Source organism: Bison bison, unplaced genomic scaffold, assembly GCF_000754665.1.
Source record: "Bison bison bison isolate TAMUID 2011002044 unplaced genomic scaffold, Bison_UMD1.0 scf7180017864518, whole genome shotgun sequence".
NCBI classification, from domain to species: domain Eukaryota; kingdom Metazoa; phylum Chordata; class Mammalia; order Artiodactyla; family Bovidae; genus Bison; species Bison bison.
In genome coordinates, this window is record NW_011495071.1 from 10,281,373 (window position 1) to 10,296,272 (window position 14,900).

At 49.8% G+C, this 14,900-nt stretch overlaps 1 protein-coding gene across 1 annotated transcript in view; it reads left to right on the forward strand.

The window, feature by feature from the left end:
* The window catches only part of GRIK4 (glutamate receptor, ionotropic, kainate 4), a 315,486-nt gene that overhangs the window by 221,143 nt on the left and 79,443 nt on the right, over nucleotides 1-14,900 (forward strand). The window contains exons 8-9 of the mRNA XM_010830486.1: nucleotides 3,407-3,559; nucleotides 4,447-4,551. Of these exons, the coding sequence (XP_010828788.1) occupies nucleotides 3,407-3,559; nucleotides 4,447-4,551 (258 nt within the window). The remainder of the gene's footprint in view (nucleotides 1-3,406; nucleotides 3,560-4,446; nucleotides 4,552-14,900) is intronic.

The following is a 14,900-nucleotide window of genomic DNA, read 5'->3' on the forward strand; positions in this document are numbered from 1 at the left end:
CCATCCTCAATTTTATTGCATAATGTAAAGAGTACAGATATGCATTGAATTAATTTATTTAACATTCCATCTGCTGGATACTTTGAGCCACACATTCCCTGGTGGCTCAGACAGTAAAGAATCCGCCCGCAATGCAGGAGACCCAGGTTCAATCCCTGGGTTGGGAAGATACCCTGGGAGGATCTACCCACAGAAGGGAATGACTACCCACTCCGGTATTCTTGCCTGGAGAATTCCATGGACAGAGAAGCCTGGAGGGATACAGTTTGTGGGGGTCGCAAAGAGTAGGACACGATTGAGTGACTAACACTTCACCACTTCTTCCACTACATGCACTGAATGAACTTATTTAACATTTTATCTGGCAGATATTTCAAGAAGCATTAGTAAGTATATCAGGTAGCTTTTGCAACACCAGCTTTGTAACAACCAGCACCCAGATCTCACCAGCTTACAAAATAAACATTTATGGAGCTCGTGCATCTGAGGGTCAACCAGGGATCAGCTCATCTAAGCTGGCTCAGCAGGGCAGCTCTTTTGATCTGGCTGAGCTCATTCAATGCCTAGGAGTCGGCTGATCAGGCTGGGGCTCCACATAGCTCCCATCCTTCTAGCCCAGCAGGCTGGCCTGGCATGTCCTCTCATGGTGGTGGCAGGAGGGTGGCAAAGCAAGTGGAAATGCACAAGACCTCTGAGTCCTAGGCTCCCAGGATGAGCACACTGTGACGTCCACCTCATTTTGTTGGCCAAAGAAAGCCACACTCACGGACTCAGAGTCAGGGAGTGAGAACAGAGAACAGATAGAATGCTGAACCACTGATGCTTGAAATATTCCCACCTGGACCTCTTCCTCTTCGAGGCACCTAACAGCAGACAAGAGCAGTCATGCTGCCCTATTGAACAAATGAGAAAACTGAGGTGCAAGAGTGCCGGGGGCCTTGCGGAGGCCCTCCAGAGGACGGGGCCACGGCGAAGCCTCGGCTCTAGCTTACAGAACCTTCCAGCCACGGTGTCTGAAGGGAAGGCGATGTAGGAACTCCTCACCTTGACGAATGTGAAGCTCATCTTTCCCAAGGCTTCTCGCTCTAGCACCTACCTTTTGAAAAGCGGTGCCTCTTCCTGTCTCTTTGGAGGCGGAAATTCCCAGCACAAACAGCCTAGCTCCTTCATCTGCCGGGAGCTGGAAGGCGAGAAAGAATCAGTTCCAGGAACACACAGCCCGGTTTGTCTCCCCACTTTAGCTTCCTAAAGAGATGCTCCATCTGGGAGGGGCCGCTCTCCTCCTCTCTCTTTCCTCCACGGTCCTCTCCTCCTCCATCAGTTCTGTTCTCTTTTTCCTTCTCATCTCCTCCCCCCTCACTCTGCCCTTTCCACTTTCCTCTGTCACTATAACCTCCTCCCCTCCTTGCTCTTTCTGTTCTTCTTTCTCTCCTGCACTCCACATTTTCTTTGCATTTTCTTCTCTCTTACTTCTTTTTCTCCCAACTGGAGTGTGTCTCCCTGTCTTCCTCATCTTCCCTGTTGGGCCCATGATGTTCCAGGTGGAGCTTGTTGGAATGGGGGCCCAGTTCCAAGGGCACAGAGAGGGAATGGCTGTACAGAAGGGTGACCACCAAAAAAAAAAAAAGCGCTCAGTGCTGCCCCCACCAGGCCGTGCCTGCCTGGCGGCTGCCAGCAAACCACAACCATGCTTCCCGCCTGAGCAGAAGACAATCTTGAACGAAGACACGTCCCTGCTAATTTCATATGCCACTCCCATTCATCACGCAGCAAAGAACAAAAATCGTAGAAAATCATTAAAATTACAGATGGCTAGATTAAGTAATTAGAATTTGGGCTAAAACAGCTGTTTGTAATTAAGTGTTTATTTCATTGAATAAAACCCAGATTGTAAGAACTATTCCATGAAATTTTAATGATTCCTGTCCTGGAATTGTGCTGGGGATCAGAGTTTAAGCGACAGAAGTTCAGAGACAAACGGACACCCAAGAGGACTCTGGGAATCCATTGGTCTGAGGGTGTTGGGGAATATAAGGGTTACAGTGGTGTGTTTAAAAGATACTCTTATTTTTATTCCAGTGGATGAAGAAATTCAGCTGCTATTCCTTGAGTCAGATTGATTCATCTTAATTTATACAGTCTTTCATTCCCCTAAACAATTTACAAACAGCTTCAAAGAAGATAGCAATGAAGAAACAAATGAAAATATAAAAACAAGAGAATCGTGGGTGTTTGCCAAGGAACATTTTGAGCCAAGAAAGAGGAGAGGATTTTAAATGAGAATTGAGTCATTTGGGGGGGTTAATATTTAGAAGAAACAGGACAGGAGAAGCAGAGACAGGACCTAGAGACATGCCCACATAGATGGGGAACAGAAGCCACAGAAAGACAGCAAGGGCTCCGAAAGGGAAACAGGATGGAAGATGGAAGGAGCAGGGATGGTGGGCTTTGCAGACCCAGGAGCAGAAACATGGATGGAGCGCTAGTTAGGTACCAGGACTTTCCCCACCTGCAGTGCCAAATGCTTTCCAGAGCTAAATCAGTAAATAATAGTAGAGGGAGAAAGAAATTGGGAGATCCAAAAGATGCTTCAGAATGGAGACCTGCAGTGGGATGGAAAAGCTGATGAGCCAGAAGTTAGATAATAGGCTCTCACACCTTTGGAGGTGAAATTGGTGATGGGGGATGGGGTGGGAGGAATAAGCTGGAGGAGTGTGGATGGAACACAAGGTTTCCGAGAAGCTGCTGGAGGATCCCAGTGAGAGACCTGGGCCGATTGCCAGGAGCCTGGGAGAGAACTGTCTGGTGATAGACGGAGGACCCTTGGAGACTAAGCTGGGAAAAGAAGATGTTCAGGGCTTAGGAGGTTTCAGGAGCTCAAGGCAGCCCAAGCTGGACCACAGAAAGGACTCATGAAGCCCAGAGCACACTGGGGATACATCAGCTGGGTCACCTCTCTGAAGACAAGATACAGATGGAGAGAAGACAGGGACTTTGAGGATGGTCCTTCCATCCTCTTCCTCCTCCTCACCCCCAGCATCCCTTGTTGGAGTTGTAATTACTTAGAAGCACCTGAAGAATCTCAAAGGCCAAATGCCAGAGAATACTGCAGATAAGCACATGCTGATCTCTCGGCATCTGGATCGTTTGCTAATGAGGGAGCATCAGCCAAGATAACCGCATCCCAGACGACGTGGGAAGCGGCAACCATGTGGCAGGAAAGAGCTTGGGGCCTGGTGGGAGGATGCGAGAAATGGCGTGGCAAGCTGTGTCTGCAAGTCTCCAGGGAGAGGTGGACCCAGGGCAGACACGCCCTCACTTCTTTGTTTTGCTTTTTCTTCCTCCTCCTTTCTTCCTCCTTTTCCTTTCCCTCCTTTACACCCACCACTTTGTCTCTCCACCTCAGCTGTCCTCGGCCCTGCTGTTTGATGCCGTCTATGCTGTGGTGACCGCGGTGCAGGAGCTGAACCGCAGCCAGGAGATCGGTGTGAAGCCCCTGTCCTGCGGCTCGGCCCAGATCTGGCAGCACGGCACCAGCCTCATGAACTACCTGCGCATGGTGAGGGGCGGTGGGGACCCTGCAGGCCACGCCCAGCCTGCAAGGGGCAGAGTCCGGGGCAGGGACACTGTTCAAGAACCCCCACCTCCAGGCCTCCCCAGTATATCACAGCCATGGGTAAAACAATGATCTGTGGTGATCCCATTCAGGGGAGCATCAGTCCCAGTTGTTTCCTAATCCCTAAAAACCACTGAGAATCCATGGCAAGTTTGTTTGCAGGGCAATGGCTCTTGAGCCTTAGACTGTTAGGCGGTCCCTGGATTCTAGGCTTAGAACTGGGACCCCCTTGGCTCAGATGTGGTCCCTGCAAAGCTCTGCACACATGGGGATGGATAATGCTGCCATGGATGTTGGCCCCTCCGGGAGTCGCAGGCTCAGCACTTCTGGCCTGATGCTAAGTTCCCCCAGAGTTCTCCCAGCTAAGCCACCACTGGTGAGATGGACATGGATTCTAGCCCAGGAAAAAGCCATTTCCCATCAGAGAAACCTGGTACAGAGCAGCTGGGACTTTGCAGCTAGAGTCAGGTCATCCTGACTTCCTGAAGCTTAGAGATGGGCGAGCAGCTGCCCAAGGAGGATAGATGCTATTCACAGCCAAGGGCGTGGAGGAGGAGCTCCGGGGGATCTGAGTTCAAACTAGCATCTCAGTACCGAGTTGGTTTATGCAGCAGCTGTGAGGTCACTGAGTGTGGAGCAAAAGTCTGAACTGGTTCCAGAGACATCATTTTCATAGTCTCAAGATCCTGTGGCCGAGAGGTGGACAGGAGAATGGATCTTGATGGCTTCCCCTCTCTTGTGCATCCTTCACTAGAATGGTGGAATGCTTGCTCCAGGCCACATGGAAGGCTGGGCCTATTTGGTGCTGTAACTCACTCTCTCTTGGACAGGTAGAATTGGAAGGTCTCACCGGCCACATTGAATTCAACAGCAAAGGCCAGAGGTCCAACTATGCCTTGAAAATCTTGCAGTTCACAAGGAATGGTTTCCGGCAGGTAAGCCAAGCCTGCTGGCAGATCCCTCCTCCTTGCTGCTGTCTCTGTCCCCAGCCCATTTCTCCTTGGCACTCAGGATGACCTCCTGCTGTCATCCCCAGAGCAGCAGGCGGTGTCCAGTGCAAGGCGTCTCCTCTTCCCGCACCAGGATCAGCCAGTGTGGATCAGGGGTCACAGCCCCAGCAGAACACCAGGAGGGAGGCACCTGTGCTTCATAGTGGGAGAGGGCAGAGAAGGGGGCATTGTATAAGGAGAGAATTCTAACATGTGGATTATTCTGCTTCCTGAATCTCGCCCTAATCCTGGCACCAGTGTTAGTTTCCAGGTGGCTTGCTGGTCACATACGGATCAGATCCCATCCCTTGGGGTTTGAGGAATCCCTTCAGTGTTCAGTTCTCTCCTGTCAGCTCTTTTCTGACCAACCCACCTCCGCCCCCTGCCATGCCAATCACACCCCTCCTCTCCTGGCTGCTCCCTGTCCAACTCAGGGATGCTTCGACCTCTGGAGCTCCTTTCAACTCGCCCCGCCTCTCTCATCCTCCTGCATTAACCTTCTCACTCTCCTTTCCTCTGATTCTCTTACATCAGAGGAAGCAGGGATTCTGGCAGTCACTCCAAGTGCCTCTCTGAACGTCTCCCAACCTCTCCATCACTCTATTAGTAAATTCTTTATTCTTAGTGTCGCCTTCCTCCAACCTTAGGAAAACATTAGAAGTAGAAAATGATGCACTAATTATAGCAGGAAGCAGACATATTGAAGAGCCTCCTGACTATCAGAGTGGCTAAGGAAACATACCACTGAAGAGGTTGCAGACTCACCTTTCCAGGAGATTAAGAAGAATCATCATCATCTTCTTCGTCACCAACACCTCTACCATCATCTTTACCACCACGCCCAGCACCATCATCCTCATGGTCACCATTCCTACGATCTGCACCATCAATCTCACCATCTCCATCACCTTCACCACCACCACCACCATCATCTTCATCACTGCCACCACCACCATCATCACCTTCACCACCACCACCACCATCATCTTCGTCACCACCACCACCACCATCATCACCTTCACCACCACCACCACCATCTTCATCACCACCACCACCACCATCATCTTCATCACCACCACCACCACCACCATCACCTTCACCACCACCACCACCATCTCTATCATTTTCACTGCTCCACCATCATCATCATTATAGGGGTTTTCATTCATGAAACTCTAACCATGAGCCATTTACCACACGGAATATGTCATTCATATTTTCCCTTTTAATCCCACAAAGTAGTTACTTCTTATTAATCCCCATTTTGCAAGTGAGGAAACTGAGGCTCCAGGAGACAGACTGACTTGATCTTGAACAATGTAGCCATGGCAGCTGATTTTGAATTCAAGCATTTCTGACTCTAAAGCCCAAGTTCTTAACCATTATGACAAATTATGCATCAGAATCACCTTGGCAATTTGTGGAAAATGCAGATTTTTTGGACTCCACCCCACAAGTGTCTGATTGGGTAGACCTCGTGGAGGACCCAGGAACAGACCCCAAAGGTGATCTGGGTGGCACCCTGGGCTGTGCTAGAAGGGCCATCACACCTGCGTCCTTCCACTTGGTCCCTGTGTCTGAGAGACCCTGATTCAGCCTGTCTCACCAGGGCCAATGGAGTTCCTTCTAGGAGGAAAGCAATTATGCTCGACTACAAGGGCAGATCACCCTTCTGGGAACACAGTAAAGTAAAAGGCAAGAGTCCCAGACTGAGAGAAGCTATGTTAACGACTGCTCTTAGCTCAGGGCTGGAGCGCCGTGATCTTGAAGCAGTGACATCAGCAACTGTTTTTCATAACTTCCCAAATGGGCTGGGAGTGAGGTAGGCAGTCAGAAACTAAGGGATGGAGGATCACAAAACGGTCATTTCACGGCTGTCACAGATTGTGAGCCTATCCTGGGTGTCAGGCACTGGGCTGGGCATGGAGGAAGCAATGGAAAAGACACAGTTCCTGCACTGAGAGAGCCTACAGTCTGGCAAGAGACTGACATGGAAAAAATAAGTGCAATTTCAGGTTATTAAACTCAAATCGTGCCCTTGGGCTCATAATTCCCGAACAAAGGAAGCCTCCCATCTGTAGGCAAATTGTCAGGCTGACTTCCTGAGTCCCAGTGAGGGATGTGAAGTAAGGAACGTTTATTCATTTTTTGCAGTATATACATATGGGCTTCCCTCATAGCTCAGTCGGTAAGGAATCTGCCTGCAGTGCAGGAGACCCAGGTTTGATTCCTGGATTGGGAAGATCCCTGGAGAAAGAAATGGCAACCCACTCCACTATTCTTGCCTGGAGAATTCCATGGACAGAGGAGCCCAGTGGGCTATAGTCCATGGAGTCGCAAGAGTCAGACACGACCTAGCTACTAAATCATCACAGATATGTATTTCTATGCTGCTGCTGCTGCTAAGTCGCTTCAGTCGTGTCCGACTCTGTGCGACCCCGTAGACGGCAGCCCACCAGGCTCCCCGGTCCCCAGGATTCTCCAGGCAAGAACGCTGGAGTGGGTTGCCATTTCCTTCTCTAATGCATGAAAGCAAAAAGTCAAAGTGAAGTCGCTCAGTCGTGTCTGACTCTTAGAGACTCCAGGGACTGCAGCCTACCAGGCTCCTCCATCCATGGGATTTTCCAGGTAAGAGTACTGGAGTGGGGTGCCATTGCCTTCTCTCTATATATCTATATATACATATATATGTGTGTATATATATATATATATGTATATATGTACATATATACATATTGAGTTCCTGTAATGTGCCAGGCTGTCTTCTAGACAAAGGTTAAAAATGGGCTTAGTGTCTGCTTCCGTGGAGCATGTATTCTAGTAGGGGACAGACAGAAGGCAAACAAATACTATATAATACATCAGTGGAGGTAAGGGCTACAGGAAAAGTAAAACAGGGTCAGGAAAAAGAGGGGATAAGAAAAACGGAAGTTAGGAGAACAATGAGGATGCCAAACCCAGGCTCAGTCCACAGAAAGCCCAGGCTCAGGCTTTGAAAAACTTTCTTTGGCCTTCAGCTCTGCTTTCTAATGCTCCCCAGAAAGAACCCACTTCTACCAGGCGACACCTGCCTTGGCAGAGTTGGCTGTTGGCCCTGATCCCACCCTCCACTTGAAGAACAGCTCATTAGCCTCAGAGTACCTTTTCACCTTACCTCCACTTCTCCACCAGCCGCCACTCAGGCTGCTTTTCCCAGCTGCCGGGCTGCAGAGCTGCCTGAGTCATTAGGAGACAGCAGCATCTCCAGCCACCGGCACCTACCCCTCGACCCCAGCCCAGCCCAGCAAGGGGTTCTGCTCAGAGACGGCTGCTGCCCCATCTTCTACAGCACTTGTGGAGGGTAGGGCTTCTCAAACCCAGGTGTATGCAAGAATGACCCATCGTGCTTGCCTTCAAATGTATGTTCCTAAGCCCTGTGCTCAGCCATGTCTGATTCTTTGTGACCCCATGGAGTATAGCCCACCGTGGAATTTTCCAAGCAAGCATAACAGAGAGGGTTCCATTTCCTCCTGCAGGGGATCTTCCTGACCCAGGGATTGAACCCCCGTCTCCTGCATTGGCAGGCAGATTCTTTACCACTGTGCCACCTTCTTTACCCACTGAGCCATCTGGGAAGCCCCAGTCCACAGGCTCACCTTTGACAAATACACACTGCAGCCTCTAAGAATAGGCTTGACACCCCCTGTATCTCACCCTCATCTTTTTTGAGCTAATATTGAATGGAACCTGCTGCAGAAGTGACCATTAAATAGGATGGTATTTTTTTGACCTTCAGCTACCCCAAGGGACACACATCCTTGATTGGACTTATAAAGTGCATCAGAGTAATCCTCTTCTGTTACCCATTTCCCTTCAACAAATCTGGTGACCGTCTTGCTGCTCGCCTGTCTGGCTCATGTTCCATGAGTAGCAGTGAGAACTCTGCAGGATGTATCATGAGCACAGATGTAGCTCTGCAGCTCTGGTCCCCAGGTCCCATCCCAATCACCGACCCAGTCTTCGCCTCTTGACAGGTGTCCTTCCCCTGCTTATTACAGGATGAAGAGACGGTTTAGGGACTGGTAATTAATTGGGCTTCTCTTCCAGGGTAGGAGAAATGTCAGAGGTATGTCAGTATAACTGCTGTACTATTCTCCCAACTCCATCCTCGGTGATACTGGCAGGGGAGGGGAGAGTGACACGGAGCAGGGAAATAACATCTCTTGAGGACCTGTTTGGTACCACAAACAGCACATGGGCACTTTGCACAGGTCACTGCTGATGTGGAGGGCAGCCCTTCAAGGTAGATAAAACTCCCACTTGACAAGTGAGAAAACCGAAGCTCAGGGTTGCGAAGGAACTTGGCCCAAGTCCACAAATAGCAAGGACTCTGGGCGCAGAACTGGGATTCACACTCAGGCTTGTCTGACTCCCAAGTCCATGCTCATGGGTCTCCCACTCCTGCCTTTTCTCACGTTCCTGGAATCCCTAAGCCCCCAAATCAAAACGCCTTAGCTTGCTGCCACCTGCTCCAAACCAGGACGGCGCCTGGCTCCTGGGCACCCACTGGGCTGGGCTTTCTTTAGTAATGGCCTCTTCTCATTTGGATTTGTTCTTTCTCTTCCTGTCTGGGCGAGTGACTGTTAAGAGCTGGGTTTGATTATTTAGAAAGCACCACGCAGGGACCCAGTGGGTTGTAATTGGTAAAATGTCTGAACCAAATACCATCGTCCCTGCCAGTGGCTGATTAAGGGATTATTACCATTTAAAAAATAGTCTTTTAGAATTTCAGGGCTTTTTTTTTTTTTTTTTACCATTTAAAAAAATTACTGTTTTGATTCTGTTTGGAGAGGGTTTTTCATCTGTGGATCTTCCATTGGAGGCTGTTTAGGAGAAAATGTTCCCTACAGTGTCCTGGAAGGAACTTTCCCAAACCTGGACAAGGTCTGTTAGCTTCAGCCTCCAGGTTTTGCCTGTATGAGATCTCCTATCTCTATTCCAAATTCTCCCTCCCCATCTTCCAAAAGATCTCCTGGGTGGTATCAGAATAGTATAATCTCCCTGCCTAATTTGTGAGAAATCATATTTGAAAGAGGCAAGGGGAAAAATGAAGCACAGCATCAATGGGCCCTTAATTTCCTTCATTTTAACTTGGTTTAAAGATCAGAGATTCTGAGCAGGCCCCCAGCGACTTTGTTAGGGCTGGAATAAGATGAGTGCACCTTTCATCTGAGGATCGGAAATGGCTTAACAGGCTCTAATTAAGCCTCTAGGAGATGGAGGGATGAGGCCAGGGAGGTGGGATCAACACTCTTCGATGGGCTCATCGCAACAGGGCACCTCAACTCTCTCCCTCTGTGCAGTGAAGATGGTAACCCCTCAACGTCTGGCCTGGCTAAACTCAAAGATTATTGAAACTCGATTTGCATAGCAGTCTGTTCTGCTCGCCTATGGTTAGATAGAAAGCTGACTCTGCTGACATAATGAGAATGGATACCCTTTACTGGGGTCTGCTACATGGTGAGCTGTGCTGGTGTTTTGTGTACTTGAAATTTCTCATCCTTTTATCAACCATGCATAAAACTAGTCTCTCCATCTTGCAAGTAAAGAAACTGAGAGAAAATCACGGTCCTCATCCATTCAGCTGTTTTGCTCAGTTGTTCAGTCATGTCCAACTCTTTGCAACACCACGGACTGTCACCCACCTGGCTCCTCTGTCCATGGGATTTCCCAGGCAAGAATACTGAAATGGGTTGTCCTTCCTTTCTCCGTGGGATCGTCCAGGACCAGGGATCAAACCTTCATCTCCTGTGTCTCCTGCATTGGCAGGCAGATTCTTTACCACTGAACCACCTGGGAAGCCCCCATCCATTTAGCTGCTGCTGCTGCTAAGTCACTTCAGTCGTGTTCGACTCTGCGACCCCATAGATGGCAGCCCACCAGGCTCCCCCGTCCCTGGGATTCTCCAGGCAAGAACACTGGAGTGGGTTGCCATTTCCTTCTCCAATTAGCTAGTTAGTTCCAAACTAAAGAGCTGATTCAGGTGTAGCTGTTTTCTCGGTCTCTGGTCCTTCTGCTCTGAAGAATGTCCCAGAACAAGCTGGAGGAGACCCTTGAGACCTCTGGTCTGATCTTCCAATCCAATGCAAGAAAGTTCTCCACAGCATCCCTGAGGGAAGCAGCCACACATCCTTTCCTTGAGCACATCCTGGGCTGGGGAGTTCAATGCCTCCCAGGGACACATTCCAGAAGCTTCCAGGCACAGAGTCAAAACCTGCCTCCTAATCCTGCCCCATCAAGCAGCCCAGAACAATCAGCTTTCTCTCCTCTCTTTTTTACCAGCTCTTCAAATACTTAAACATAATTTGATTTGATTTCATTCATTCTTTTTTGAAACTTAGCATAAAAAAATTTTTGAGCACCTACTTTGTGTCAAAGGCTGGAAATGTAAGATAGATTAGTCAGAGATACTCATCTTTTAGGAAAGGTAAAAATTAGCAGTCACTGTCCAGTGCTTGAGTTGTCCTGTCCCGCTGACTTTTTCTTTCCCCAAACCGTGGCCCCTAGCCATTCCCAGTGTGACACAGTTGATGAATTTCTCACCATAAATGCCTTTTGGTTTGTCTGGGGCTCTGTTAAAACATGAGACCCGGGACTTCCCTGGTGGTCGAGTGGTTAAGACTTCGTCTTCCAATGCAGGGGGTTCGGGTTCGATCCCTGATCCGGAGGCTAAGGTCCCACATGCCTCATGGCACAAAAACCAGAATATAAAACAACAGAAGGAATATTGTAGCAAATTCAGTAAAGACTTTAAAGTGGGGACCAGGCTCCAGATGAAGCTAAGTGGCACATATTTGAGAGCACCATGGGACTTTCACCTCCCTCACTCAAAATGTTCCATTTTTATTTACCACATGGCAGCCCTTGGAATTAATTAACTACTCCTTTTGCCCCTAGTCACCACTTCCAAAATATACAGAGTTATTTTCACGTGGTTTTTTCATGGAAACCAGTCCTGAGCCACCTTTTTGTGGACCATGGATCCATTTAACTGTGTGTGTGGAGATGGAGATTGGCAGAGATGGCCAGAAGTAGGCAAATAAAAACACTGTGAGTCGGCAGCCATGTTTTATTTTCCAAAGCTGATACAAACCCAGCTTTCCAAGGGCCTGCTTTCCTGGAAGGACTTGAGTGTAGTGCTAACCAGAGGCAGGAGGATGGGCAAGATGGCTTTTGTGAGTCACTCTTACAAACCGAGAATTAGGGATGCAATGTCTTCTAAAAGGTTCAGGGACTCCAGTCTCCAACTTCTCGAAGTCCCTGCAGGTCTCACCAGTTGCTGGGAGTACAGGATGCCTCTCTTTGATCTCCTGTGCTGTCCCTTGCCTGCAGAAGCCCCACCGCCCCACCCCGAAACAGGGACATCTGCTGTCTTCCATGGAGGTCTGGGTGGGGTGGTCCAGTGTTTCTGACTCTAGAACGTGCTTCGGCTACATCACTGAGTAGTGTAAAGGCAGCTACACTTGTTATCGTGGCGCTCACAGTCAGAAGACCAGGAAGTGTCTGTTGCTTTGATGCAACTTAAGCAGACCTGCTGGAGTCTGTCCCCCCTCCAGATCGCTTCTCCCACTTCCAAAGCAAAGAACAATAGTAAATCCCCAAAACACGCTGTCAGATGATGGTCTGTGTTGCCATTTCCTGCACGTGGCCTTGGAGGAACAGTGAGGACGGAGTCATGAACCGGTCCATGGACAGGTCGCCCCACCCCCACATCTGTGTTCTGTCCCCCATTCCTCTTTGCGTGAGCCTCTGATACAGCTCAGGTCCCACCTGCACTAATGAGAACAGCCTTTAAGGCTCAGACAGGTTGCCAGTCGGGGAAGCCGCTCAGAGAGCACAGTGATTGCTACTGTCGAATGTGTTTTCCATCTGAGGAGGGAGTTTATCATAAATATGCAGATCCTTTGAAGCTGCCTCAGTGGGTCCTGGCTCAGCCACGCAGGAATGGGGATTGATTGCTGGAAATCAGCTGCCTCACTTGCTGCAGGGATGGACCTGACGAGAGCGCTGGCTGGGGTCTGCTTGGCAGGCCATTCCCCACGACTTGGCCTTTGATGAGGAAATTCTGAGGCAGCAGTTCTCCAGAGGAGGGAGAGGAGATAGAGATTGGTGGTTTGGGGGCTGCTTTGAAGGTTCCTGAGAAGTCACTTTTCCCTTTTAATGAAGGGGCTGGGAGAAGGGGAATTGGCGAGAGGTTTAAAACAGTTGTCAGCATCTCCCAGAACTTTATAAATTCTTAGGGTTGGAGGAGACCTGACAGGTTATCAAGTCCAACTTTCCCACTAGAGGAGGCAGGAGGAAACATCAGTCCTCGGCTGAAAACCCCACAGTGGCCCCTGTTTGCTTTCAGGGCAAATGGCAGCTTCACTGCAAGCCTGTCACGTGCTGGGCCCTGCCTGCCGGGAGCCTGCTCTCTGACCAGCCCCCCCCACCGCTCTGACGCCTCGCCCTAGTGCACAACAGACCCGGCTGTCTCACACCCTCGCCTGCACCCTCAATCCCGTTTCTCACTGGGCTACTCCTGCTGACACCAGAGCTCAGATCACAGAGCCCCTTCTCAGGGAGTCTTTTTTAATTAATTAATTAATCTATTAATTTATTTAGTTTTGGCTGCACTGAGTCTTCACTGCTGCCGGCAGGCTTTCTCTAGTTGTGGCAAGTAGGGGCTACTCTGTAGTTGTGGTGCTCGGACTTCTCACCACGGTGGCTTCTCTTGTTGCGGAGCACAGACTCTCAGCATGCTGGCTTCAGTAGCTGTGGTGCACCATCTCAGCTGCCCCAAAGCATGTCAGATCTTCCCAGACCAGGGATCGATCTCATGTCCCTGCGTTGGCAGGTGGATTCTTAACCACTGGACCACCAGGGAAGCCCTCAGGAGTCTCCGGGCACTCCTTTCACCTGCTCCCTGTGGCTGCCTCTTCTGTAGCACGCTTGGACTGCTGTCACTCCAGGTTCGGGGAGGGACAAGCCTCCTTGAGGACTCCATGACTACAGCCGAGGACCACCCAGCTGGGTGTGAGACTCAGCAAGGGCTGGGAAAAAGGATGCATCCATGAATAAGGGACTACGGTGTGCGGAGCCCAGGGCTGGGACCCGGGAAGTGGGCAGGGAGCCTGGGGACCTAGGATTTTGTCCAGTGTTCCTCATTTGTTCAAGAGAGGTTTCACATGACAAGCTTCCCCATTGGCAGCTGGAATTTGAAAACTGGAGTGGAAGTCCCTCCAATCATTGATACGTTTCTCCCTTTCCATTTGCTTCAGTTCTCTTAACAGCAATAGTCCTCTGGTTCATTAGAAGTCTATTAATATTAAGCACCCCCTCCTATGAGGGCATCTGGTGCTCCTGGCCTCCCTCACGATGACTGACAGCCAAGGGGCAGATGAGCTGGCTTCGGGAGGGTATCACCTGAGGGCCTCCTCTCCTTCCACCTCCCTGGCCCACAGACTTCTGGCTCTTCCTCCCAAAGCACAGGGGCTTCCTGCTTATCAGCTTTGATGGAAAAGTCACTGACTGCCGATGCTTATTCACACGTCAACCAGCAAACAAATTAGAGCTACTTGAAATTTCAAACAGGGGGCTGCTTTTGGGCAGAGGAATGGGATTTTAAAGGGCTGTGTTTGAAATCTAGTTCTTGTAATATGCCCGATCACGTATCCTGCCTGAACTCAGCCTGGGGAAGTTTGCCAGTTCTGAGTGATGGCTTCCCGTGCCTCTTCAGCCAGCTCAAGCCAGGGAGAGCTGCTAATTTAGTCTCAGGAAGCAGCCCACATCCCTCAACTCTGATGAGACGCAGGGCAGGCTCCAGGCCAGAGGTGTGGGGAGTGCAGGCAGGTGGGCCAAGGGGAATGGAAAATTCAGGGAGGTGAGAAGGAGCTGTGTTCAGGGCGGCCACTATGGGATTGTGGAAGGGCTCAGACCGAGTCTGAGCTCTCATAGCTCCCAGCGTTCCATTCCTTGATTGCATCCTCAGTAAAACAGGAATGATGGTCATCATAGTATCTGCTTTATGTGAATCATCAAATTGTGGTGAGAACAGAATGGAATATTTTTCATAGATGTGCATTGAGGATTCTCCTCTATTGTGCACATTTTGGTTTGGGTGTCTTGTGGAGATGTCTACTCCTATATTTCTCTCTCTATGCATGCAGTGTTCCTGGGATCTCACTTCTCACCTGCTTCAGAGTAGAATGAGACGAAGCAGGACCAAGCCATATGCTCATATCACTCCTGCAGCAACTCCAGAGTCCTGCAAGAGG